The sequence below is a fragment of the Capra hircus genome, chromosome 21 (assembly GCF_001704415.2).
Source record: "Capra hircus breed San Clemente chromosome 21, ASM170441v1, whole genome shotgun sequence".
Taxonomy (NCBI): domain Eukaryota; kingdom Metazoa; phylum Chordata; class Mammalia; order Artiodactyla; family Bovidae; genus Capra; species Capra hircus.
This window is the reverse complement of record NC_030828.1, coordinates 55,543,693-55,567,372: the sequence shown is the minus strand read 5'-3', so window position 1 is coordinate 55,567,372 and position 23,680 is coordinate 55,543,693. Positions and strand designations below refer to the sequence as shown.

General features: G+C 51.7%; 1 protein-coding gene across 2 annotated transcripts in view; it reads left to right on the top strand.

The window, feature by feature from the left end:
- CCDC88C (coiled-coil domain containing 88C) overlaps positions 1-23,680 on the top strand; it is a 145,568-nt gene that overhangs the window by 108,720 nt on the left and 13,168 nt on the right. For both annotated transcript variants that reach the window (XM_018066131.1, XM_018066130.1), the window contains exons 17-26: positions 1,512-1,653; positions 2,052-2,240; positions 3,847-4,008; positions 5,137-5,414; positions 8,812-8,955; positions 11,078-11,264; positions 13,342-13,487; positions 16,146-16,235; positions 17,813-18,051; positions 23,398-23,586. In XM_018066131.1, the coding sequence (XP_017921620.1) occupies positions 1,512-1,653; positions 2,052-2,240; positions 3,847-4,008; positions 5,137-5,414; positions 8,812-8,955; positions 11,078-11,264; positions 13,342-13,487; positions 16,146-16,235; positions 17,813-18,051; positions 23,398-23,586 (1,766 nt within the window). The remainder of the gene's footprint in view (positions 1-1,511; positions 1,654-2,051; positions 2,241-3,846; positions 4,009-5,136; positions 5,415-8,811; positions 8,956-11,077; positions 11,265-13,341; positions 13,488-16,145; positions 16,236-17,812; positions 18,052-23,397; positions 23,587-23,680) is intronic.

The following is a 23,680-nucleotide window of genomic DNA, read 5'->3' as shown; positions in this document are numbered from 1 at the left end:
TTCCCTGCAGGCTCCACGCCCAACTCCCCGCAGACTCCACGCCCCACCCGCCATGAGGACTCCCCCCTCCCCCCGCCCCGTGGCTGCAGGAGTCCGTGCACCCCGCTCCCCGCAGTCTCCACGCCCCACCCCCCACCCCCCCCCCCCCCCGTGAGGACTCCCCCTCCCCGGGTGGCTGCAGGAGTCCGTGCACCCCACTCCCCGCAGGCTCCACGCCCCACCCCCCCAGTGCTGCATTTTCTCTCCACACCCAAGTGGGGCTTTCTATCCCAGGCCTCCTTCCTGGAGATTCCAAGCAGGGAGTGGAAGGGGATTTCTTTTGTCCAATAAAAAGGCTTCCTGATTTTTTTTTCTAGTTAGGCTCTTTCAGGCCAGTTTTAAATTCACAACAAAACTGAGGGGCAGGTACAGAGATTTCCTGTAGACCCCTGCCCCCTGACATGCATACCCTTCCTGACCGTCAACACCCCAACCTCCACCAGAATGGTACATGCGTTAACGCTGACAGGTCATCACCCAGGGTTCACAGGTGACATTGGAGTCACTCTTGGTGTTGCACGTTGTGTGGGTTTTGACAAATATATAACAACATGTATCCACCCCTCTGGGGTCTTACAGAGTGTTTTCACTGCCCTAAGGATCCTGGGTGTTCCACCCGTTTGTTCCCTTCTCCTTCCCCCAGCCCTTTGATTTTTTTTTTTAAACCAGCCTGCAATTCTTTCTGTCTCTCTCCTTCTCTCCCCTCCTTCTCCTCTTCTTTCTTTCGCTCTCTGCCCCCCGCCCCCCATGCTGGGCCTTTCCTGGGGTTTCTCTAGCTGCAGTGGACAGGGGCTGCCCTCTAGCTGCCGTGCGCGGGCTTCTCAGTGTGGTGGCTTCCCTCGTGGAGCACGGGCTCTAGGGCAGGCAGGCTGCAGTAGTTGTGGCCCACGGGCTTAGTTGCCCCCGCGGCATGGAAGATCTTCCCAAACCAAGGACCTAACTGGTGTCCCTTGCACTGGCGGGAGGGTTCTTAACCGCTGGGCCCAGCACTTTGATTTGAAAGTTGAGCTGTTGCTTCTTTGCCTGCACTGCGTTCCTAAATGATCTCGCTTTTCCAGGAAATCCAGCATCTTGGACTTTTCTTGGACTTGTAACCAACATGATGTCCTTTTAGTGTGGTTACAAGTCCACAGAGATTTACCACTTACCTAGCACTATGGGTGGATTCGTTAACCTTTCTGAGACTCAGTTGCCCCATCTGTAAAATGGCCATAATAGTACTTCTCTAAGATGGTGCCTGGAACACTATAGCCGTGACGTTTCATTTACAAGTGTCCCAGATGTGTCTACACCAGGAGTCAGGGGAGGGCTCTGGGCGACGGTGTTTGGCTCCTGTGGTCCTTCTGGGCCACATCCTTCAACGAGATGAAGAAACCAGCTTAATGCAGGAGGACCTTGTGGGCAGCTGGGAGACTGGGAGCTTGTGGGAGGATGAGACAGATAAATACTACCGTGTATTTTTATTTTTTCAGGAAATACAAGATTTTGGAGAGCATAAATGAAACAGCTTTAAAAACAACACTCGCCATGAAAGAAGAAAAGATTGCTTTCTTAGAAGCGCAGGTAGAAGAGAAAGCCAGCCTGAATCACCAGCTGCAGAACGAGATCCAGGTGGTAAGAGCAGTGTGCCCCCCACCCGCCCCAAGACGGGCCAAGGGTCGTGGCTGTGAGATGCCCGCCTCACCTTTCCCAGGCCCTCCACCTGGGTGGCAGAGGGGCGGCCTGGATGCCCGTGTCCTGGAGCAGGTGTTTGTGGAGAGGACACCCAAGGCTCAGGGGAGGGAGGAGACTGGCCACAGTCATGTAGCTGAAGTTGGGGCTGGGTCCCGGCGCTGCCCTTCAGTCCCCTCTGCAGGGGGTAACACGCAGGATGGAGGTTGTGTGTGCTCCCCGCAAAAGGAAAGGCAGGTGCCTGGCAGGTCCACCCCAGTGCTGGGCGAGGGGATGGTTTGGTGCGGGGGGCCCCCAGCTGGGCCCCTTCCTGCCCCAAGTCTGCTCTCCTGTTCCCACAGCTGAAGAAGGAGTGTGAGGTCCTCAAGCAGAGCCAGGAAGGGGGGACGCAGGCGCAGAACTCTTTCAAACACCCCATGGAGACGTTGGTCGAGGGTCACCCGGGGAAGGAGCCCTGGGTGCCCAGCCACAAGGAGGCCACGATGGAGCTGCTGCGTGTGAAGGACCGGGCCATTGAACTGGAGCGCAATGTGAGTGGGGAGAGGCTGTCCGTGAACCGTCGCGTAGGTGGAACGGGAATTCCCATCACCAGGAAGGACCCTGGGCAGCAGGAGCTGTTGAGATTGACACAGGTCTCATCAGCCACTTCTTGTATTTCCTGGCAGGTCCTGTGAGCTCCTTTCCACTTGAGATCCCTTCAGCCTTTTTTTCTTTTTTTTTTAAGTGAGCATTTTATTTATTTATTTTAAATTGTTCATTTATTTCTGGCTATGTCAGATGTTAGTCGTTGCACACGGGCTCAGTAGCGGTGGTACATGGCTTAGTTGCCCTGCAGCACGTGGGATCTTCATTCTCAGACCACGGATCGAACCTGTGTCCCCTACCTGGGAAGGCGGATTCTTAACCACTGGACCACCAGGGAGGTCCCCCTTCGGACTTTCTAACTGAAAGGGTGTGTGCATGTCTTCCCTGAAGACGCGTTCTCTGTGTCCCAGCACATCCCTGGGCCTGGAGCGTCTATACCTGCACCGTTTCCATGGGGTTCTGTGTCTCAGTGCTTTGCGGGGGGTCAACCGCCCGTCCCCATGGTCCCCCACCTGTTTTCATGAATAAGATGTTATTGGCCCACAGACACACCCTCTGCTTCCACGTTGTGTGGGGCTGCCTTCCCGCGGGGATGGCGGGGGTTAGTGTCGAGGTAGAGACCACACGGCCGGCAGACCCCCAGATATTTGCTGTCTGGCCCTTTACAGAACAAGCTTGTCCATGCATGTCTAAACACTTGACGTCCTTTGATGTCCCCCAATGGCCTTATGAAGTAGATAGTGATGGTTTTCATTTGATAGATGAAAAAGGTGAGATAGAGTGTAAGAAACTCGACCCTAAGCCCTATACTGGTAAGGGACAGGCCACAACCACCACCCACACGTCCTAGTCCAGTCGGTGGCGTATTTTGCTTGGCCTTTATTTGCCTCGCAGAGCATGAACCGCCTTAACCTACCTGCTGTCACCCCTGAGTGGAATGAGGCTGTGGCCACAGGCCCTGACTCCTGTCCTGTGCAAGCTCACAGACATGCATTCTCAGGGTGAGTGACAGAAAACAGAGAGAAGCATTAAAGACAGAAAGCTTTAAAGAGAGCAGCTGTAACTGCCGCTCACCCGTCTCACACTCACATGCTTGGGTTCCTTGCAAGATCCCCATCATGTGTATTCATTCCTATCATGAAAACATGGACAAAAAAATTTTTTTTCTGATTCTATTGTCTTTCTAAGAGGGAAAGTGTTACTTCTCTTACTTAATGGGTTCTGGCTTTGGCCCCCATAGCATCAACTCTTGAGGGTTCTCATTCCCAACAACTCAGGTCCCCGCTGCCAGTTAGCAGGTACAGAAGTGAAGTGAAAGTTGTGCTCAGGCGTGTCCGACTTTTTGCGACCCCATAGACTATACACAGTCCATGGAATTCTCCAGGCCACAATGCTAGAGTGGGTAGCCTTTCCCTTCTCCAGGGGATCTTCCCAACCCAGGGATCAAACCCAGGTGTCCCTCATTGCAGGAGGATTCTTTACCAGGTGAGCCACAAGGGAAGCAGGTACGGACCTGGCGTCTGATCAGTCCCACGCTTTTCCCTCCCCCAGAATGCGGCCCTGCAGGCTGAGAAGCAGCTGCTCAAGGAACAGCTGCAGCACTTGGAGACCCAGAACACGGCCTTCAGCAGCCAGATCCTGACGCTGCAGAAGCAGAGCAGCTTCCTGCAGGAGCATAACGCCACACTGCAGACGCAGACGGCCAAGCTGCAGGTGAGGGCTGGGCGGGCGGGCCCCGCGGGAAGGATGCTCCTTGTCTCCTAGAGACCAGCCCAGCACTCGCACGACTCCCAGTCAGCAAGACGAAGCAGAGGGAGAGTTTGGGGCTTTTTTTTTTTTTTTTTTTTTTTTAGCAAATGCATTGTACACCATGGTTCCTAATCTCAGGATCTTTGAAAGTGGTTTTCAGTGATTGAACACATGGCTGCCCAGGCTAAAAAAAAGTTCATTTCCCTGCTTTTACTTGCAGTCTTATCTGTTTCCCAAAATCTATTTCTTGAGATGTTCTTAGGAATTTCTTGGGAAAAGAGATTCTGGAATCAAATAAGTTGAGTTCAACCAAGTCAAGCACATTTCTTCACCGTAGGACCTGGTAGAGTCTTTCTAAAGCAAATGTGAATTTTTCATCTCCACGAGTGAAATGAAGTATCGTCTATTGAGAGCATCTAGCCAAATGAGAGTTCTGGACCGTGCATTTTCAGATGTGGATATTTTATTTATAGTTAATAGACTGTGAAAAAAATTAAGAATTATTCGTTGCCGTTTCTGAGAAAGGGGTTTGAAAGTATGTAACTTATGGGTCAGGGATGATAAGATACTGGCAAAGATGTTGGAATTTGCTCTAGTAAAATAAAGAAACAGGGTATTGGTTTGTAGTTTTGTTTTGTTGGGGTTTTTGATTGTGGCTGTCATATCTTTGTTCATGTTAAGGTAATTAATTCTGACCTCAGAATGAGTTAGGAAGTGTTTCCTTCTCTGCAGTTCCTCATAATTTTGGATGTTGGGTGGGTGTTCTGAAGCTATCAATTAAGTTAAGGTAGGTTGTTCAGGTATTCTGAATCCTCAGTGATGCTGTTTTAAAACTAGGCTTTTAAGAGTATTGAAAGATGGTATCCAAGGAGCTTATTCATAGATAGGGCCTCATGTGCCACTGAAAGTCACATCTGTGGAGAGGCTTCAGGACCAAGCACCACGTGACAGTCTATGGCACTGTCTGGCCTCCCCCAGCCATTCCTCAGGTCCGGGTAGGACTGTCCTCGGTCCCAGCTGGGTCTTTGCCTGCCCCAGGGGGGGTCCCCGCTCCCTCCGTGTCAGCCTCCATCCCCGTCTCCCTCTCGGCAGGTGGAGAACTCCACGCTGACCTCCCAGAGCGCCTCACTCAGCGCCCAGTACGCACTGCTGCAGAGCCAGCAGACGGCCAAGGAGAGCGAGAACGAGAGCCTGCAGAAGCAGCAGGAGCAGCTGACGGCCGCCTACCAGGCGCTGCTGCAGGACCACGAGCACCTGGGGGCGCTGCACGAGCGGCAGTCCGCCGAGTACGAGGCCCTCATCCACCAGCACAGCTGCCTGAAGACCCTGCACCGCAACCTGGAGCTGGAGCACAAGGAGCTCGGCGAGAGGTGCGCGCTGGTGGGCCGGCGGGCCAGGTCCCCCGGGTTGTGTCCCTCCGTGCCCCTCAAGTCTCCTCTTGGCCTGCGGCTTCAGACCATCTGGGGCACTGGAACTTTCCCCAAAGGGAAGTAAATCAAAGTCTCCCTCAGCGGTTCGGAGTGAGAGCAGCTGGAGAGCGGGTGGCCAGGGGATCCCCAGGGAAGAAGGGGTGTCGTGGCCAGTCCCGGCTGAGGGAAACTGCTTGTTGGTGTGGGGTCCCTGCTCCCCTGAGGAGTCTCTTTTTCCCTCTCTCTTCTCTCCAAACCAAGAATAAGGAGGAAGTTCCCCACAGCAGCTCATGTACACTGATGCCCTTCACCCCGCCTTCTCAGTTCTTTTCTGGCCTTTCAGGGTCTGAGCTGCATTTTTTTTTTAAACTTTTGTTGTTGGGTCGCTCAGTCCTGTCCAACTCTTTGTGACCCCGTGGACTGCAGCACTCCAGGCTTCCCTGTCCTTCACCATCTCCCGGAGCTTGCTCAAACTCATGTTCATTAAGTCAGTGATGCCATCCAACCATCTCATCCTCTGTTGCCCCCTTCTCTTCCTTTCCTCAATCTTTCCCAGCAACAGTCTTTACCAGTGAGTCAGCTCTTCACATCAGGTGGCCAAAGTATTGGAGCTTCAGCATGAATCCTTCCAGTGAATACTCAGGGTTGATGTCCTTTCTCCTTGCTGTCAAAGAGACTCTAAAGAGTCTCCTCCAGCACCATAGTTTGAAAACAACTTTTAATCTTAAGTATATAGAAATTAAACAGAATGGTATAGTGAAGCCTCTGTAGACCCATGACTAGCTTTGGCAGTGAGCGCTATTTTGCCACCTTTGTTTCATCTTTACTTTCCCCGCTCTAGCCCTCTACACTTTAAGATAGAATTTACATACATTGAAATGCACAAGTCTTCACTTTGCGCTGTTGACAGCTCGTGGGTTCTGGGTTTTGTGTACATTCAGTCAGCCAGCATCGCCTGAGCACCTGCCCCGGCAGATCAGCGACTGTCCCAGGCTCCTGGGCAGGGGTGGCAGGACCCATCACACCTGGGGACAGGTGTGATATGCACGTGGCTCTAATGCAGGAGGGAGAGTCTCTCTAACACTTGGCGAGGGTGGGTGGGTGCGTGTGCAGAAGTAGTTGTCCTCGTCATCTGCTTGTGAGATGGCCCTGCTGGCTCTGCTTCCCTCGACTCAGCCTTACAATGCTCAGTGAAGCTGCAGTGCAGGGGTGTTTCATCACAGACCAAAGGGAGGGTGTTGAGCCAGCAAAGCTGCATGAGGGTGCCTGATGGTGCTGTGGGCCTGGGGTGATGGCATTCATTCATCCACTCACCTGGTGCTTCCTTTTTGCCTCTGTCTGGAGTCCTCCGCTCGCTTGATCCACCCAGATTGCCATCCTTGAGGGCCTGCTGAGACGTCTGCTCCTGTAAGATTGCTCCTTCCAGCCAAACTGAGCATCTTCGGCCTCCTCTGCACCCTTCCATATACATGTGATCCTTTGTACACACCTGCAGTGTGCTTGGTGCTGCGTCTAGACTGGTAGGGGAGGCACCCTACTTACTAACAACATGGCGTGAGAAATGTTCACTCAACTCTGAAGCTAGCACAATGCCCAGCACTCACCTCTCCTGTTATATGTTATAATATCTTATGGTATTCTTCATGTGTGTTCAGCGGGGGAAGGCTTTTGCAGGTGGAATTTGGACGGGAGTTCATTGTTGCTTTTCCTATAGCCCTTGGCTCAATGCAGCACGGAGCCACTGTGTTACCCAGTGCTTGTTGGACAGGCTGGAGGCCCCTGGGTCTGTCTGCGGCAGCGCTCCAGGTTCAGGAGTCTGGGTACCTGGCACACAGGGACAAAGGCTCTACATTCATTTCCTTTGACACTAAAATCAGACACTTCGTTCATTCTCTTAACACGTATTTATTGAACATGGTGCCTCCTTCCACTGGGGACTTGGTGATGAGCCAGACTCGCCCGGGCCCTGTCCTGCAGTGGGGTGGTGACTGTCGGTCAGAGAGATGCTGGATCAGTGCGCTGTCCCAAGACGCTACAACAAGGAAGTGGGAGCCGGGGATCCTAATGGTCAGCCCATGGCCCTGATTTGTCAGACTTGGGATGACTTTTCCCAGAATCATTAACCTGCCTGAGAAAGATCACCCCGGAAAGCCAGGCAGAGCCACATGCCCAGCACCGCATCAGGGACCCTCTGCCTTGCAGCTAAAGGCCACATAAATGTCTGCCTCTCAACAGCGGCCCAAGCAGATTTCGAGCTTGATTCCCACACAGGCACAAGTCTGGGCTCCAGTCACACGGTCCACATACCGCTGATGGGGTGGGGGTGGGCAGTCTGGAGACGAAGACTGGAAAAGCCTGGATGTGGGGACTCTTGAGTCTTTGTGAGCTCAGAAGGTTCCAGCAGGTAGAAGGAGCAACCGGGGCTTATCAGGAACTGTCCTTGTGCTCTGCTGAGCTCCAGAGATGGCTGTGCAGTGTGCCCTATGCAGAGACAGAGGAGGAAGTACAAGGAGGCTCGTGGAGGGAGAGGGTGAAGTCTGGGTCAGGGGAGTGTCTGGTGTGTGAGTGTGAGAACAACTGGCCTCTGGTGGCTGCCTGGATGCTAACCTTACCCCGGGAAGCCTCTGGTCCCCGGAACCCAGGGCAAAGCTAGACAGCGAGAAGGGTTCCCCACTCCACCCCCGTCTCCAGGGATTCGCTGCTTTATTAGCTGTTACGTGTACTGGACTCCAGCTGTTTATTTTGTGGTTTCTTTTAAATCTATTTGTGTTTAGTGAGCCTAGCTGAATAGGTGGCTCAGACAGAATCCGTCTGCAGTACGGGAGGTTGGGGTTCGATCCCAGGGTCGGGAAGATCCCCTGGAGAAGGGAATGGCTGCCCATTCCAGAATCCTTGCATGGAGAATCCCACGGACAGAAGAACTTGGCAGGCTACAGTCCATGGAGTCACAGAGAGTCGAACACGACTGAGCGACTACCGCTTTCTTAGTGAGCCACCTGGTAGCTTATTTATAATCCCTAAGAGAAGGGCGTAGGGTTCAGAGAACATAGTTCTGGAGTTCCAGGTGACCCAAGGGAGGAAGGCTGTGGTTATGGGGACCGAGGGGACTGTGGAGGCGTGTTGGGTGGGAGGAAGGGACCTCCTGGGTCCGGGGCTGGAAGAGACCCCCAAACCACCTCACCCGGGCACTGCCTCCCTGGCTGCTGGCTTGGACGCTTCTCAGCCACCACCCTCGCGATTGCCTGCCATCTAAGCCTCGCTCCCCGCGGAGGAGGCTCCAAGATCTTCCGGGGTGTGTGTTACCTGTGGGGACAGATGGCTGGGGAACAGGCTGCCAGCAAGGTGTCCCCTCCCGCAGGCACAGCGACATGCTGAAGCACAAGGCGGAGCTGGACGAGCTGGAGAAGGTTTTGAGGGCCGAGAGGGAGGCTCTGCAGCAGGAGCAGAGGACGAGCGCCATGGCCGCGAGCGAGAACCAGAGGCTGCAGGAGGAGCTGGACAGGTAAACGCTGGGGCCCCAGGGCCCACCTGCCCATGGGCAGCGGCATCTCACCCACTCAGCGCCCCCTGAGGTCAAGGGTGTTCCTGGCCATCATGTGTTTTACAGCCCATCATGCTAACAGCTGGTTGGTAATGAGGTCACCGGGAATGGTGCTGGGATGGAAGGACCAGTGTGGTACCTGGGACAGCGCATCCAGTAAGCTGGCGGTCCTCACCTCCCACCCCGAGATGACGGTTATGTCAGCCACAGGCACATTCCTCATCTCACGGGTTCCCTGTTTATGAACTCACCTGCTTGCTCACATTCATCTGTAAGCCCCCAATCAGTACTCGTGGCGCTTTCGAGGACATGCCCAGGGTGCTGGGACATTCGAGGTGCCTGACACACACATATCCAGCTAAGGATGCCCAGGGTATTCGGTCCCAGCAGCCCATGCTGCAAATGAGCGTCCTTTTCGTGGCCTGTTTAGAATCATGGTTTTCGTGGTTTTGTACTTTTTGGTGACAGTTTTGCCATTCAACAACTTTCAACATCTTTCATTACCTGAACATTATTGATCAGAGACGTTTCAGTATTCACTTACATAACAAATCACCAGCCACAGGCATTAGTTTCTGCAAAACTCCCCCAGGCAATAATATGAATGGCCCCCCAGGTGGGATGCCTTCTCACGTTCCCAAGTGCGGGGCTGTGATGTACACTACAGAGAATACAGGTGTGGTAGATAAGCTTCCTTCAGGCATGAGTACACTGCTGGTGGCTGTGAGCACATCACAAGCAGAAGCCACACTGAACAAGGTGTGTCTTGACCAGCTGACACAAACATGTGACCAGATTCACGGAAACACACCCCCACGTTTCTCCGTAAGAGCTGGTTTAGTGTCTCAGGGACCTTAGACTGTTACCACCGAGAGTAACAGGAATCTACAGAATCACCGTGTATGTTAGTCGCTGAGTCGTGTTCAACTCTTTGCGGCCCTATGGACTGTAGCCCGCCAGGCTCCTCTGTCCATGGGATTCTCCAGGCAGGAATGCTGGAGTGGGTTGCCATGCCCTCCTCCAGGGGACCTTCCCAACCCAGGGATTGAACCCAGGTCTCCTGCATAGCAGGCAGGTTCTTAACCGTCACAGAATTATTATCATCCATTTTTAAAAACAGATGAGGGAACAGACTGAGATTAAATGCCTCGTCTGGGGCCGATGCTTGTAGTCAGTGGCAGAGACAGGATTTGAATCAGGTCTTGTCTCTGGTAGGGCCACGTGATGCCGCTTCCTCCCCACGTCCTTGTGTTCATGAGTAGAGGACTGCGGGCTCGGGTGCCAGGCAGGTCAGGCACATGGTGGTGAGTGCCAGCTGTAGACCAGACAGTGAAATGGAGAAGCCACTTGGTCTCAAGGTAGTCAGCTGGGAGGCAGGCCTGGGGCTGCCAGATTATCCCTTTGTTTGTGCTTGGTGTCTTAAGAGAAGTTGGACGTTTGAATGTTGATGTGAAACTTTCACAATTTTAAATGTCAACCCCCTAATTCATTTAATCAGTGAGCCAAACGACTCATCTGTGTCAAAATCAAGTCCATGAGCCCCTGGTACTTTGAGCTTTCTGTTATACATCCTCCCCTGAGAAAGCCCAGTTAGATAATAGTTATGATGATGATGATAATTTTAGCAGATTTACATAATACCCCAGCGTCTCATACTTTATTTATCTCGAGAGTTGAAATTAGAAAAGGAGCTTGGAACTGGGAAGAAGAGCTGAGCAGAGACAAAGAGTTTTAGAGCATCTTGTGGTTCAGTGTTTAAAAAAATCTTTGAACAGCAGAACCCTTTTTTCCAAGGAGGCACATATGCCAGAGCCTTAATACAGAAGAGATCATAACAGTGATGCTCTGTCGGCGTGGTTGCCCGAGCCTGCCTGTGCTGTCTGCCCTGGTGCAGGGTGGGGGCACCAGGGGTACCTTCATAGGACCCCAGAGAACCCAGCTTGAAAACCACTGGTTTTGTTCAACTCCCTCGTTTGAGGCCCAGAGAGGTTGTGGTTTGGTCTAAGGTTGCACAGCTGGGACAAGGCCTGGGAGTGCTCTTCGGCCCTGAGCCCTGTGGTTCTCTGTGCACCCCCACCCCCAGGGTCAATTTCCTGCACCACCAGCTGAAGGGGGAGTACGAGGAACTGCACACCCACACCAAGGAGCTGAAGACCTCGCTGAACAGCTCACAGCTGGAGCTGAACCGCTGGCAGGCCCGGTTCGATAAACTGAAGGAGCAGCACCAGAATATGGACATCTCGCTGACCAAGTTGGACAACCACTGTGAGGTGAGGCCTGGGGCTGGGCGGCAGGGCCCCGGGACGCCAGAGCCTGTCCCCTGGGGTGACAGCCTTCCGGCTCAGCAGGGTCGAGATGGGTCCTCCTTGGCGCGTATGCTCTGAGGACATGTGTAAAGGTGGTCCAGAGGCAGAGAGGAGGCCAGAGCTGTCTGGGTGGGGAATGGACTCCTCGACTGGTCAGGATGCATGCAGAAGCACCATTGCATCTGATCGTTGCCTTTTGCAAAGGGTCGGAGCAGGTGCAGCAATACAGCCGCGTGCTGTGTTCCTCCTGCCCTCTTGGCTGTGTCCATGCTGCTCTTCCGTTTCTTTTCATGTAGTAGCTGCACTCTTCTAGAGAAATGTCACAGGTTTTTCTTGTTTTTTTTTCCTGTGCTGGGGTTTGTCTGCCTGGCTCCTGATCCCGGCGTGGTCAGGTTGGAGCTTACACAAGCATTCCCCCGGTTCTCAAAGGAGCAGAGCCCTGCCTTCTGGTGCACTCGGGTGGAAAGTACTGTGTTCAGCAGCAGACCTCTCCCCGGGCCAGTAAGACAGAGTAGACAGGGCAGGGAGGCGTGGCCGGGTCCTGCCCCAGCCCCGGGATGGCCAAGACAGCCAGGACCCCGGACACAGCTCCTCTTGCCCTTTGTTTGCTGAGAAACACTCCGGAGGGTCTTCTCCTTTGAGCTCACGGTAGCCCTGCGGGGCATCGTAGATGAGGAAGCAGAAGCCAGGGTGCCAAGACGCCCAAAGACACTCCGGGCTGGGACTGGGGCCTGTGGAGGAGGAGGGGGCCACAACACAGGCAGGCACTGTCCTGGGGAGCCCCGCCACCACAGGCTGTGCTTCAGGGTCTCCGTGGGGGCTTCAGGCCTGAGCCTGCTGCCACCCAGGCTGTCTGAAGCCAAAAAGCTGGTCGTCTTGCTGTACACCAACCATCATAGACATACTCTGGAGCAAGAGCTCGCCGTCCTCAGCCCAAAACTCAAGTCCAGCCCCTAAAGCTGTTCTATATGGCTGTGAACTCAGAATGATTTTTGCATTTTATAATGGTTGAGAAAGTAAAAAAAAAAAATTTTTTGTGTGTGTGTGGCAACTTCAAATGCTGTGACACTTAAATGTCTGTAAGTCAAGTTTTCTTGGAGGACAGGCACACCTGTGCGTGTAGGTCTTGTCTCGCCTGTTGCAACAGCAGAGTTGAGTGGTTGCAACAAAGACCACCATCTGGCCTGGAAAGCCTGAAATATTTGCTCCCTGACTCTTTATAAGAGAAGTGTGCTGACCCTCAGCTAGAACGGAGTTGTCCCCTAGAAATAATGATGTGGCCACCAGAGGTAATTTAAAATCGTCAAGTTAGCCACATTTAAAAAGAAAGGAAGCAGGTGGGATTAATCCTAAGTAATATATTTTGTTCACACAGTATACCTAAAATATTATCCTTTCCACATGTAACCGCAAAAAGATCTCATTAATGAGATATTTCACATCCGGTTTTTAGTTAAGTCTTTAGGACCTGCTATATTCACCCTGCTCGTCTTGGCGAGGACTAGCTATGTTGTTTTTGCTTGTTTTTCTGGGTATGTTTTAAGTGCTCAGCAGCCACGTGTTGCCCACAGCTGCCAGACTGGGCAGTGGCCCTTTGGGTCCTTTCAAATTATCACGAGTTGGATAATACTGAGATGGGTGTCTGTCTTTTTTTTCTTTTGGCTGTGCTGGGTCTTCTCTGGTGCTCTGGCTTTTCTCTAGTTGCAGTGAGCAGGGGCTGCTCTCCACCTACGGTGCTCGGGCTTCTCACTGTGGTGGTTTCTCCTGCTGCGGAGCCCGGGCCCTAGGGCGTGCTGGCTCAGTAGTTGCAGCTCCCGGGGTCTGAGTAGTTGCGACCCACAGGCTCAGTTGCTCCACGGCATGTGGGATCCTCCCGGACCGGGGATCTGCATTGGCAGGCGGACTCTTACCGCTGAGCCACCAGGGAGGCCCGAGATGGACGTCTTGGTGCACGTGGCGTTTTCCTTCTTTCAGAAGCTGGACTCCCGGCAGCAGACTCACGGGGTCACACCGTTTTTAAGACTGTTGATCTGTATTTCAGCTGCTGTCCCGACTCAAGGGGAACTTGGAAGAAGAAAACCATCACCTCTTGAGCCAAATCCAGCTGTTGAGCCAGCAGAACCAGATGCTTCTAGAACAGAACCTGGAGAACAAGGAGCAGTACCACGAAGAACAGAAGCAATACATGTAAGGGACCCGGGTGATGGTGCGCCTGTCGACACCGGGATCCTGGCTTCCCGTTCTGGGCCAGAACAGCCCCGGGGCCTGTCAGTGTCCTAAGGGCAAGGGCAGGCCAGCTTACCAGCCTGTCCTCCTCTCTCTTGCCCTGGAGTGGTTCTGGGTTTCTACAGGTAGTGGCAGTTGGCTTTCATTAGCTTTTTAAAGGCACTGCCCACCGCCAGAAGCTTCTTACTCTGCTTTTGGAATTAAATGCACTTCTAAAAATACAAGCGTGCCACTGAGGAGTAGCTCAGGGAAAGAATTCACATCGAAGGCCGAGCAGGGCTCTTTGTCACTCATGTCTGTGTTTGATGAGCGTCTGGAGGGTTGGTGACCAGTGTGCCACAGTATTTATTTCTCCCGGCTTTACATGGGCCCTGTGAGGTGCACAGCAATCTGGTGAACGGGAACTGGTGGGACTGATGGGATATGACTAGAGCTGTGTCCGTACCAGAGGTAGAGGAGCTTCAGGGAGATGGAGAAGGAGGAGATGGGGTTAGTGCTGCTGATGCAGGACGGGGACCAGCAGGGCAGATGGGGGGATGTGGAGGTGGAGCATGGCAGGGGCCTGGGTGCAGGGAACCTGGAGCAGCCCCAGCAGAGGAGGCGCCGATGCCTGGCTCACAAGTCAGGATACACCAGGAAGTGCCACAGGATGCTGGTCCAGCCAGACCTAGGAAGCTGCCAGAGATGAGCTCAAGAGGCTTGGTACTGAGATGTGGTACAGACGTGAAGTAACACAGGATGGGTCCATGGATTCAGGGGGTTTCCACCGCTCTGCTGTGGTTGGACCATCCTTGCTGTGGGCAGGAGCGCCTGGCCGGCTTGGGGAAGGTAGGAGACGGTTGTAGAGGGGCATGGTCTCGTCCCAGCTCTCAAGTGCCCTGAGGCTTATTTGTTACCCTCCCGGTTTCATCTCCACGTTCAGAGGTGGCTCACCACCTACCAGAAAATGCTTTGCATCAAAAACCACACCATAATTTTGGGAGTAGAAACAACCATTGCCTGAAGTTGGCCCTCTGTAATCCAGTGGATGATAATCGCTGCAGACGCCGGGCAGGTGCTAACTAGAAGAGGAGGCGCCTGGACCCCAGGGGGATGGTTGGATGACAGTTCTGCATTAGAGAGTGTCTGCGGAGGGCCAGGAATTGGCAGGCTTCCCAGAGGCTGCTTCGAGCAGAGCAGAGCACTGTTTCGGGGGCCGGGAGGGGCCTGGGCCTGCTCTCTGACTTTGCCTGCAGCTGTGGGGGGCGGACCCAGCCACAGAAGCCCTCCAGGCTTAAGGCCACGCGGCAGGGCTGTGAGGACAGAGGAACAGATCACAGGCATCGAGTCAAGGGGGCTGACTCAAACAGCGAGGGATTGGGGGTTGGTGGTCAGGACCCAGTGGTTCCAGAAGCTGCCTCTCTTCATGAGGAGCTCCCTTTGTGGGGGAACGCTTGGGAAAGTCCCTGGTTTGGGTGGAACCTTGGCAGCGCCTTGACAGAAACAATCCTGAGCCATTGCCTCTGGCCCAGAAGCCTCATTTTCCAGTGAGAAAACCGAGGGTCCGAGCTGTGAAGAGACCACCCAGGAGGTGAGAGGCTGGAGGGGACAGGAGTCAGTGGCCCTGTGGGCAGTGCTGTATGGAGTCCGCCCGCGGGGCTCCCTGAGATAAAAGCACACCCTGTGAATCAGGAAGGCCAGCGTCTCTCTCCCAGGAAGCAGAGGTGCTCTCTGGCAGCCCGAGGCTCAAGAAGTGTCTTTCTGGTCTTTTCTGCATTTTTTGAAATAGGAGCTGGTTTCCAGCATGTACAAGCTGGGAGATTTTGCTTCACGATCTTGAGTTTCTGGCTTCTCTGGGAAATGAGAAGATCCACCCCATCCCCCGACCCAGGTCTGCATTCATTCCTGCTGCTGCTGCTAAGTCGCTTCAGTCGTGTCCGACTCTGTGCGACCCCATAGACGGCAGCCCACCAGGCTCCCCCGTCCCTGGGATTCTCCAGGCAAGAACACTGGAGTGGGTTGCCATTGCCTTCTCCAGCATCATTCCTACATGGCAGCAATCCCAGGTGGTTCACCATGCTTCAGGCCACCCCGCCCTCCCTGGTCTTTCCAGGCTCACTGTGCTCCTCATCTTTTCTTTCTGGCCCCTGGAAGCTTTCAAGTTTGTCTCCACAAAAGTGTAATCAGAAACCCAATGTTGGAATGGGTCCGAGTCAGAGGTCTGCTTTTGCTAAGATGACTTTTTCCACCTTGATGCCCACCTAGCATCTGAGGGCACACTTCACCCCACCACCAAGGTCTGGTTGATATGCACGCCCACGAGCTGGCCCTGAGTGTGACCCTGGGGTGTCCCATGTCCTGAATGACCAGGCCGGAAAGTCCTTGCTTCTGAGCTGGGTTTTCAGACGGTCAGGGGTTTGCTTCCTTGAGGCCACTCACAGCTGGATCCTGGGAGCTCGCAGGCCGCCTCAAGGCATTAGGACTTCCTGGGCCTGTATCCCGTGTTTCCATTCACATATTCCTGACTCAGTGCCCAGGGTGGCCCACGTGACGTGTGCTGGGCCACGTCCCAGGCCGACCTGAGTGACTTCATTTGTCTGACTTAAACCTGACTTGATGGTCTGTCCCCTCTCTCCACAGAGACAAATTAAATGCGTTACGGAGACACAAGGAAAAGCTGGAAGAAAAAATCATGGATCAGTACAAATTCTATGATCCTGCTCCAAAGAAGTGAGTTGACTTAAGCTTCAGGGGCTGAAACACAGAACAGCCGGCATTCCTTATTCACGCTCAGGGCGGAAACTAGCTGTCAGGAGCAGCCCGGTCTGTAGGGCCGGTGTCTTCCATGCTGGCAGGCCACCTCTGTGCACCTCCCTCCCACAGAGGGAAGAGTTTAGAATTTCTTTCAGCCCTGTGCTGGGTTGTAGGGCTGGCTCCGTCCCCCAAGGCTACTGGCCTCTTCCATCAAGCACCACTTCCCTGGGCCTGGTCTCCAGGAGTTGGGCCCTACAGATAGTCCTGGCCCAGCCCAGCCTTGACGTCAGAATCGCTGTAATCCCTAACGGCCTCTCTGTTAAAGTCACAGAAGCACAGAGGTTCAGAACCTCAGTCTCAGCATTCCCGGTGGCAGATGGACACTGAGGCCCAGATGCAGAAGTGGAGCGAGTTGTGTAAACACAGTTCAGTGCGGTTCAGCGCAGGAGGAGAATCCGGACGTGGTTCTCTTTTCGATACAGCAGAAGCCTTCTCTGTTTCCTGTTAGCTACAACTTTTATCACTTACTCATTATATTCCCTGTTTTTCATTTACACGGCCCGCTCTTCACTGCCCTCTGCCACCACGCCCAGACTCCTGGGTGCCGGGAGTGGTCAGGGAATGCCAGCTTATTGTTAATACTTCCTGTGAACCTTAGCAGGGAATGAGGAGGAATGTGAAGCTGAAAATGGCATTTTGGCAGAAAACTGGCCACCTGATAGATCAGATTAGCAGAGCACTTCTTTTATTTCACAGAGGTAATCAAGAGTTAATGAGCTGCTGCTGCTACTAAGTCACTTCAGTCGTGTCTGACTCTATGTGACCCCATAGACGGCAGCCCACCAGGCTCCCTCGTCCCTGGGATTCTCCAGGCAAGAACACTGGAGTGGGTTGCCATTTCCTTCTCCAAGGTGGCTCAGTGGTAAAGAATCTGCCTGCCCATGCAGGAGATGGGGATTCGATCCCTGGTCAAGAAGATCCCCTGGAGAAGGAAATGGCAACCCACTCCAGTATTCTTACCTGGGAAATCCCATGGACAGAGGAGCCTGGCAGGGGCAGTCTATGGGGCCACAAAGAGATGGACACGACTTAGCGACTAGACGACTTCGCTTATGGTCCGGTGCCTTCCCATACAGGGGTTGTGGGTTCAGTCCCTGGTTGGGAAGCTAAGATCCTACATACCTCCTGGCCAAAAATCCAGAACATAAACCGCAGAAGCAATATTGAAACAAAGTCAGATAAAGACTTTTAAAATGGTCCACATTAAAAAAAGAGAAAAAAAGGGTTAATGGACGCACTTGAAGTTCCGTTTTTCCAAGAGAGTAGTGTGGATTTCTGCACCCATACGTGGTTCTGCCATCCCTGAGCTGTACCTGATTGAGAATTCCATTCTGTCTCCTGAGCCCCAAATACAGTGCCAATATTCTAAACCCGTTACTGGCCACCTTCCCAGGCTGGTGATGGGGACACCAGCCCATGTTAGGACACTGTACCCTGTGACCTGCTGGAGCAGGCAGTGAGGGTTGACTGTGTCCTAAAAATCTACTCATTAGGAAAAACCACTGGATTGGAGCCAAAGCCTTAGTCAAACTCATCAAACCAAAGAAAGAGGGTTCCAGAGAACGCTTGAAGTCAACCACAGACAGCCCTCCCCGGCAGCTGGAGTCCCCAGACCCGACCTTGCCATCTGCTTCTCAGCTGCTCAGATCTCAGCCCGAGAACCCCGAGTCCACCCCATCGAGCTCAAACTGCCCAGACGAACGTGACGCCCATAACGGGCCCCTGGGAAAAGGTAGGTATGCTGACCTGGCTGGCGGAGGTGGGCCTAAGGGACCCTCTCATTGGACGGGGTAGAGGGAGGTGGCTTGTAGATGTGCCCATGTGTGTGTAAGAGCCTGAAAGGAGTGTGTTAATAGCCAGGAAAGTATAAACCCATGTCACATAAGAAGCGTCACTAATCCCGTAGATGATGAGAGGCACTCAAGCCGCAAGTGGCCCTACAGGCACCAGAAGCAAGCTCAGTAGCATAGGCTTGGAGGTTTCCTTGTGCAGGTTAGAAATTTAGAATAAGCTGTCTCTGTAGGGACATCCCAGGCACATTTCGTGGGTAATAGGCACATATGAGATCTCAGCAAGTCCGTGTGTGGTTTCAGTCTTTTCTTAACTTGGAAAGGCAGGCAGGTTTTCTTCTCAGCCTGACCTGGCCTTCGGTCCTACCAGCCAGGGCGCTTGGCTTAATCTTTCCATGAAGACTGTCATGAGTTTGCCAGAGGTTCTGAAACGGACTTCTCGTTGAATATGCTTCATGTCATCAAATCTAAGAGGCTTTCAATTATAAACTGCACAATTACTTTACCTGCCACTGGCAATCCAATGATGCAGAACTTTACCGCTCAGAACTTCTACCATGTTCTGGTTGACAAGCTCTTCTAAAGGACTTAATTAGATAGATTTTTGTTGTACACACATAAAAGGAAAATATAAACAAAATATATTGGTTGCGGCAGCAACAATTTTGTCACCGTTTCGTCTGGATCCCCCCCCCTCCCGCAGTGGTGACTCTAAGATACTGTGGGAGCTGCACCCTGATTTCAGTGATGTTAAGATTTGGGGGTGGAAGATGTACATCTTAGAACTGATTAAACACGGCAGTTACTTCAAACATTGTTCAGCTTCCCAATTTACTTTCAAATATCATTGCTCGGATTATTTATACTGAACCTACATCCTGAGTAAATTTTTATGAAAGACACCAGGACTTTCTGAAGATCAGGCCTGTGCCTGAGACCCCCCACGTTCTCAGGGGTAGGGGCTGACCCTATAGCACTAACAGCCAGTGACAAGCCACCCTCTGCTGAGTGGGACAGGCACAGGCCTTTCAGGAGGCCGCGCTCACCACTTCAGGTTCTGTCTTGTCACTTTCAAATGCACAGAAGCAAGTGTTTTCACACCTTGTTTGGGGACTAACGTTTGCACTCCCATTCTTCGCAGGAGGTCAGATTATGTAAAAGGCTCTTGTTCAGGTCAGTGATGATGAAACGTAACGTTTGTTTTCATCTAGACGGGTTCTCTGGCCTCTAGTGTTCATATTGGCTATTTAATTATTTTGACATTCATCACCTCAACTTGTATTAAACTTGGCTTAATGAACTATACCTGAGCGGGTTGCCATTTCCTCCTCCAAGGGATCTTCCCCACCCAGGGATTGAACCCACGTCTCCTGCATTGCAGGCAGATTCTTTACCACTGAGCCACCAGGGAAGTCCTCCATAATCAGCCCGACTGAGTCAGGGAAACATTCATGGGAAAAAATTGCTTGTACCAATCCATGAGTGAGCAAGTCAGCGATAATTATTAATAACAGCAGCCATTCACTGAATGCCTTTTTGGGGGCAGTCAGCACCTTTTTAATTTACTTTATCTCCCTCATTTAGTCCTAACTGCCCTGTGAGGTAGGCATGATTAATCGTCCCCCTTTCAGAGCTGAGAAAGCGAGGCTTAACAAGGTGAGACACTTGCTGCTGTAATAAGTGATGGAGCTTAGATTTGAACACAGGCCTATTAACCCTGGAATCTGAGCTCTTTGCCACCAAGTGCACATTCTGCAGTGAAAGCTGATCAAACATGTCGCCTAACAGAGATGTTAGGCATCCCCCCAGCAGAGCTAAGGGCCCCAGTATCACATCAGTCCCTTACCTGTGGTGTGAATATTGACCACCAGGTGGCGCTATGGAGGAAGAAACAATGGAGGTTCTGGTTCCAAATTTAATTCTAAGTCAGAAATTGGATGTATTGGTTATGTTTCTGTATGACCTGTTCAAAAAGTTAGACCAATTGTCTGCTCCAATAATTTTTATTTCTGATAAAAATTAGAAATCATTTAAAAGTCATGTATTAGAAGAAAAAAAGTGAAAAAAAGTGAAGTCACTCAGTCGTGTCCAACTCTTTGCAACCCCGTGGACACCAGGCTCCTCCATCCATGGGATTTTCTAGGGAAGAGTACTGGAGAAAGGGTATAGTAATTCTTAGTGTTGAGGGCTTTGGAGTATGAAAAAGAGGTATTTCCATTATTTTTTTTAACTCATCCTGCCAAAAAAGATTATTCCAGATGTATAAGAATTATTGGTGAGTAATAGTCAGTAGACTGTTTCATTACAGCAGGCCAGAAAAGTGTTGTTTCCAAGGTCTTTGAACAGGAATGAGAGTAACACATGAGCCAAATTGTCAAGGAGTCGGTCGTTAAAATGGATGAGTAAGAGAAGCTGGGTCCTAAATTAATGAACATTCTTATTTAATAATTTAACACATTGAAATTGAAAATCATTTAAGCCCTTGGCTCCTTGAGTAATATGTAATTCTCTTCACGTGCTGAGTAAAGTGTTGGCACTAAGATGCCGCTAAATTAATTAAATTGAGGCCGAGCATAAATGATTCACTGAGTCCTGATTCCAGTCTTGTTGTGGTTTTTGTTTCCATCTTTCCTGGGCTGGATTCTGATTTCCAAAGTACATTGAACTAATTTGGAGTTACGTGTTATTATTCATTTCATTTATTTGTTGTTGTTTTTTTTTTTTTTTCTTTTTTCCTTTCTCTCTCGGGTTATCCTGGGGATAACGATTTAGCAACTCAGCGCAAAAAGAGTCCCTTTTTGAGAAGCAAAAGCAAGGACAAAGACAAGTCTCCAACGGCCCAGCCGGCTCTCTCTAAACGCCTGCGGTTCTGGTCTTCCTCTGACATCCCATCCTCTCCTAACGAGTCTCTCCCCTTTTCAGAAATTGGAGACTTCTAATCCTTTTCCTTTACCATGTGTCTTCATCGTGTATCCTCCTTCATTTCTGAAATTCAAACAAACAGAAAAAAAAAACAAAAAACAAAAAAAGCAGTACCTAAAGGCCAGATGACCCCTAGCGGACCCCTCCTCCCAACCCCAATTCCAGGCCAGACTTTAAAGTAGCCAGCGTGGATTCTGATTTCAAAAGAGAAGATGAGTTGCCACACCCTCTGGACCGTTTCTCCAGCACAGCACAGTTGTAGGGGCGCCTCGGGACATCCATGCCCAGGTCCTGGGGCCGGGATGTCCGTGCTGAGTAAGTCCAGTGGCTGTGTGCTGCCCCTCTTCGCGCCTGCAGGCTTTTTGTCAACGCTCGAAAATAAAGCAGAGCTGGTCAGTTGTCGCTATGCTTCCTAAAATATACAGCCTCTGTCAAGTGACTTTTTTTTTTCCTTAAGGCTTATCTTGAAGCAGCTAAATTTAAAACCGCTGCCCTTTTCTCCTCTTTCTTTGTCAGAGCCCCGAATTGATGGCTTTTGCCAAATAGGGTCCTTTCTAGAGGTGTTGTATCTTTTGAAGGATTTACTGTGCTCCGTTCAAGCGTTTTGAATAATTGCATCGATGATGCCCAGCCAGAGGCCAGCCCAGAATGAAGCTTTATGACTGTGCTGTCGTTCCCTGAACATCTCGGGTGCTGAAGTTAAAGCAGCAGTGGGCAGAAAGAGCATCAGCAGGCCAGTCACGCCCAGAGCAGCAGAAAGGCTGGTCGAGACAGGCCTTTAGCTACTGCAGTTTCTTTCTGTCTTCAGTCATTCTTGATCCATCTTCATGATTTTTGCCACCTCTGTCCATCACCTGTGTGGTCACTGACATACTTCCCCTTGAACTGACCTACCATTTCCACTTAAATTTATCCTCAAAGGATAGATTATTACCTGTACTGTAAATGGAGAGCCAGTACCATTAAAAACAAGGTAACTATATAAAAAAATAAGTCCACACGTATTGAAATGCTGAAGTTGGCTGATGTGGTACCGACTTCCTCTCTCGCTTGCCGCCTTGGGAACCCTGGACTGCTGTGGTCCCGGCCCCCCGTCCTCTGAGCTTGCTGCTGGAACGGTGCTGTTTCTCTGCTGTTTGTGCTAACTGTTTGGTCATCTCCACCTCCCCGCCACCCGCTCCTCCTCTTAACTTCACCTGTTGGTTGTCTGCCCCATGCATCCCACCAGACTTGAATCTTGCTTCTCATCAAGGTTATCTTTCAGAATCCAAATTCTACCTTGATTTCGAGTCATGATAAGATGTAGGCGATTAAAACTTCACCGTGAATCCAGACTTGGAGTGGCCGAGGGGCCGGCAGGGTCAGGTCCATGGAAGAGGGGAGGGGAGGGGCCATAGAGCCCAACAGTGGGCAAGGCTCTGGGTCTGCAGCCTTGGCGTGCCTGGAGTGAGACGCCATGGGAGACAGCATGGTCCTAATGCTCACAGGAACTCCAGCTGCGTTCATTTCTGTCTCGTATTTGGAGAGCCCATCCCTTTTCTTACTACGAGATAGGTGGAGGGTTGGGTTGTATAAGAATGTTTTTAAATAGGATTTTACTTAACTTTGACAAGAGTATATCTTCATGGTAGAAAACTTCGAGATTGCAGAAAAGCATAAGACAGAAGATAAAAATCCTTCTGGTAGTCTCACCATGCAAACATCAAAGATCTCTTAAATTATTGTTAATGTGACAACAAACTTTTTCCTGAGTTTATAAGTGAAGCCAGTTGGCAAGATGCACATCCTGGACCTTCAGAGCCTCAGGTCGCAGTGATCCTGAGCAGACATCTACCAGAATCTTTTTTATTTTAATTTCAGATTCAATTTTTACTGGAGAAAAGTTGCTTTACAATGTATTAGTTTCTACCGTACAGCAAAGTGAATCAGCTGTATGTATACACATATCCCCTCTTTTTTGGACTTTCTTCTGCCAGGATCTTTTTGCATCAGGGATTTGTATGATGCACAGTGCTAGGTGGCAGGCGTGCCCTGTAATTAATATGTTGGACTTCTACCAATAGTTTCTTTGTTCTCCTGAGTTTTTCCTTTATTGTCTCCCAACCAAAATTCCAGGGCTTGCAGTATGGCCCATCAGTGGAGCTGGGGTCTCTGATACAGGCCTGTAGCCAGGGCCCTCCTGTTTAAACCACAGCCCAGATGCTCAGCCCAGATGCTCGGAGGTGGGGCGTGGGTAGGGGGCAACTCAGCTTTTCGTCCCTGTGGTCTGTGTGCCCTGCTGCCCTTGCTTCTAGGCCTCCGTGTGGTCGCCCAGCCTGAGCCCAGGATTCTGCTGCCCCGTCTCTCAATGTCCTTTTCTGCCCCAGGCCCTGGGGACCTAAAGCCAAAGCGAGGGTCCCCGCACCGAGGCAGCCTGGACCACAAGGACGCCTCTGCTGACCCAGCCGTGAAGCCCTGGCCCCTGGAGCTGGGCCCCCGGCCCTGTTCGACCTCAGCCATCACTACAACCCCTTCCAGCTCCAGCTCCAGCTCCCGGCACCCAGGCCGCACCAAAGGTGAGTCATGGGCCTCTCCAAAAACAAGAGGGCTGAGCATCTGGGGTTCAGGGTCCTTCCTAAAGACCCCAGGCTCTCAGTGGGAGAAAAGGTC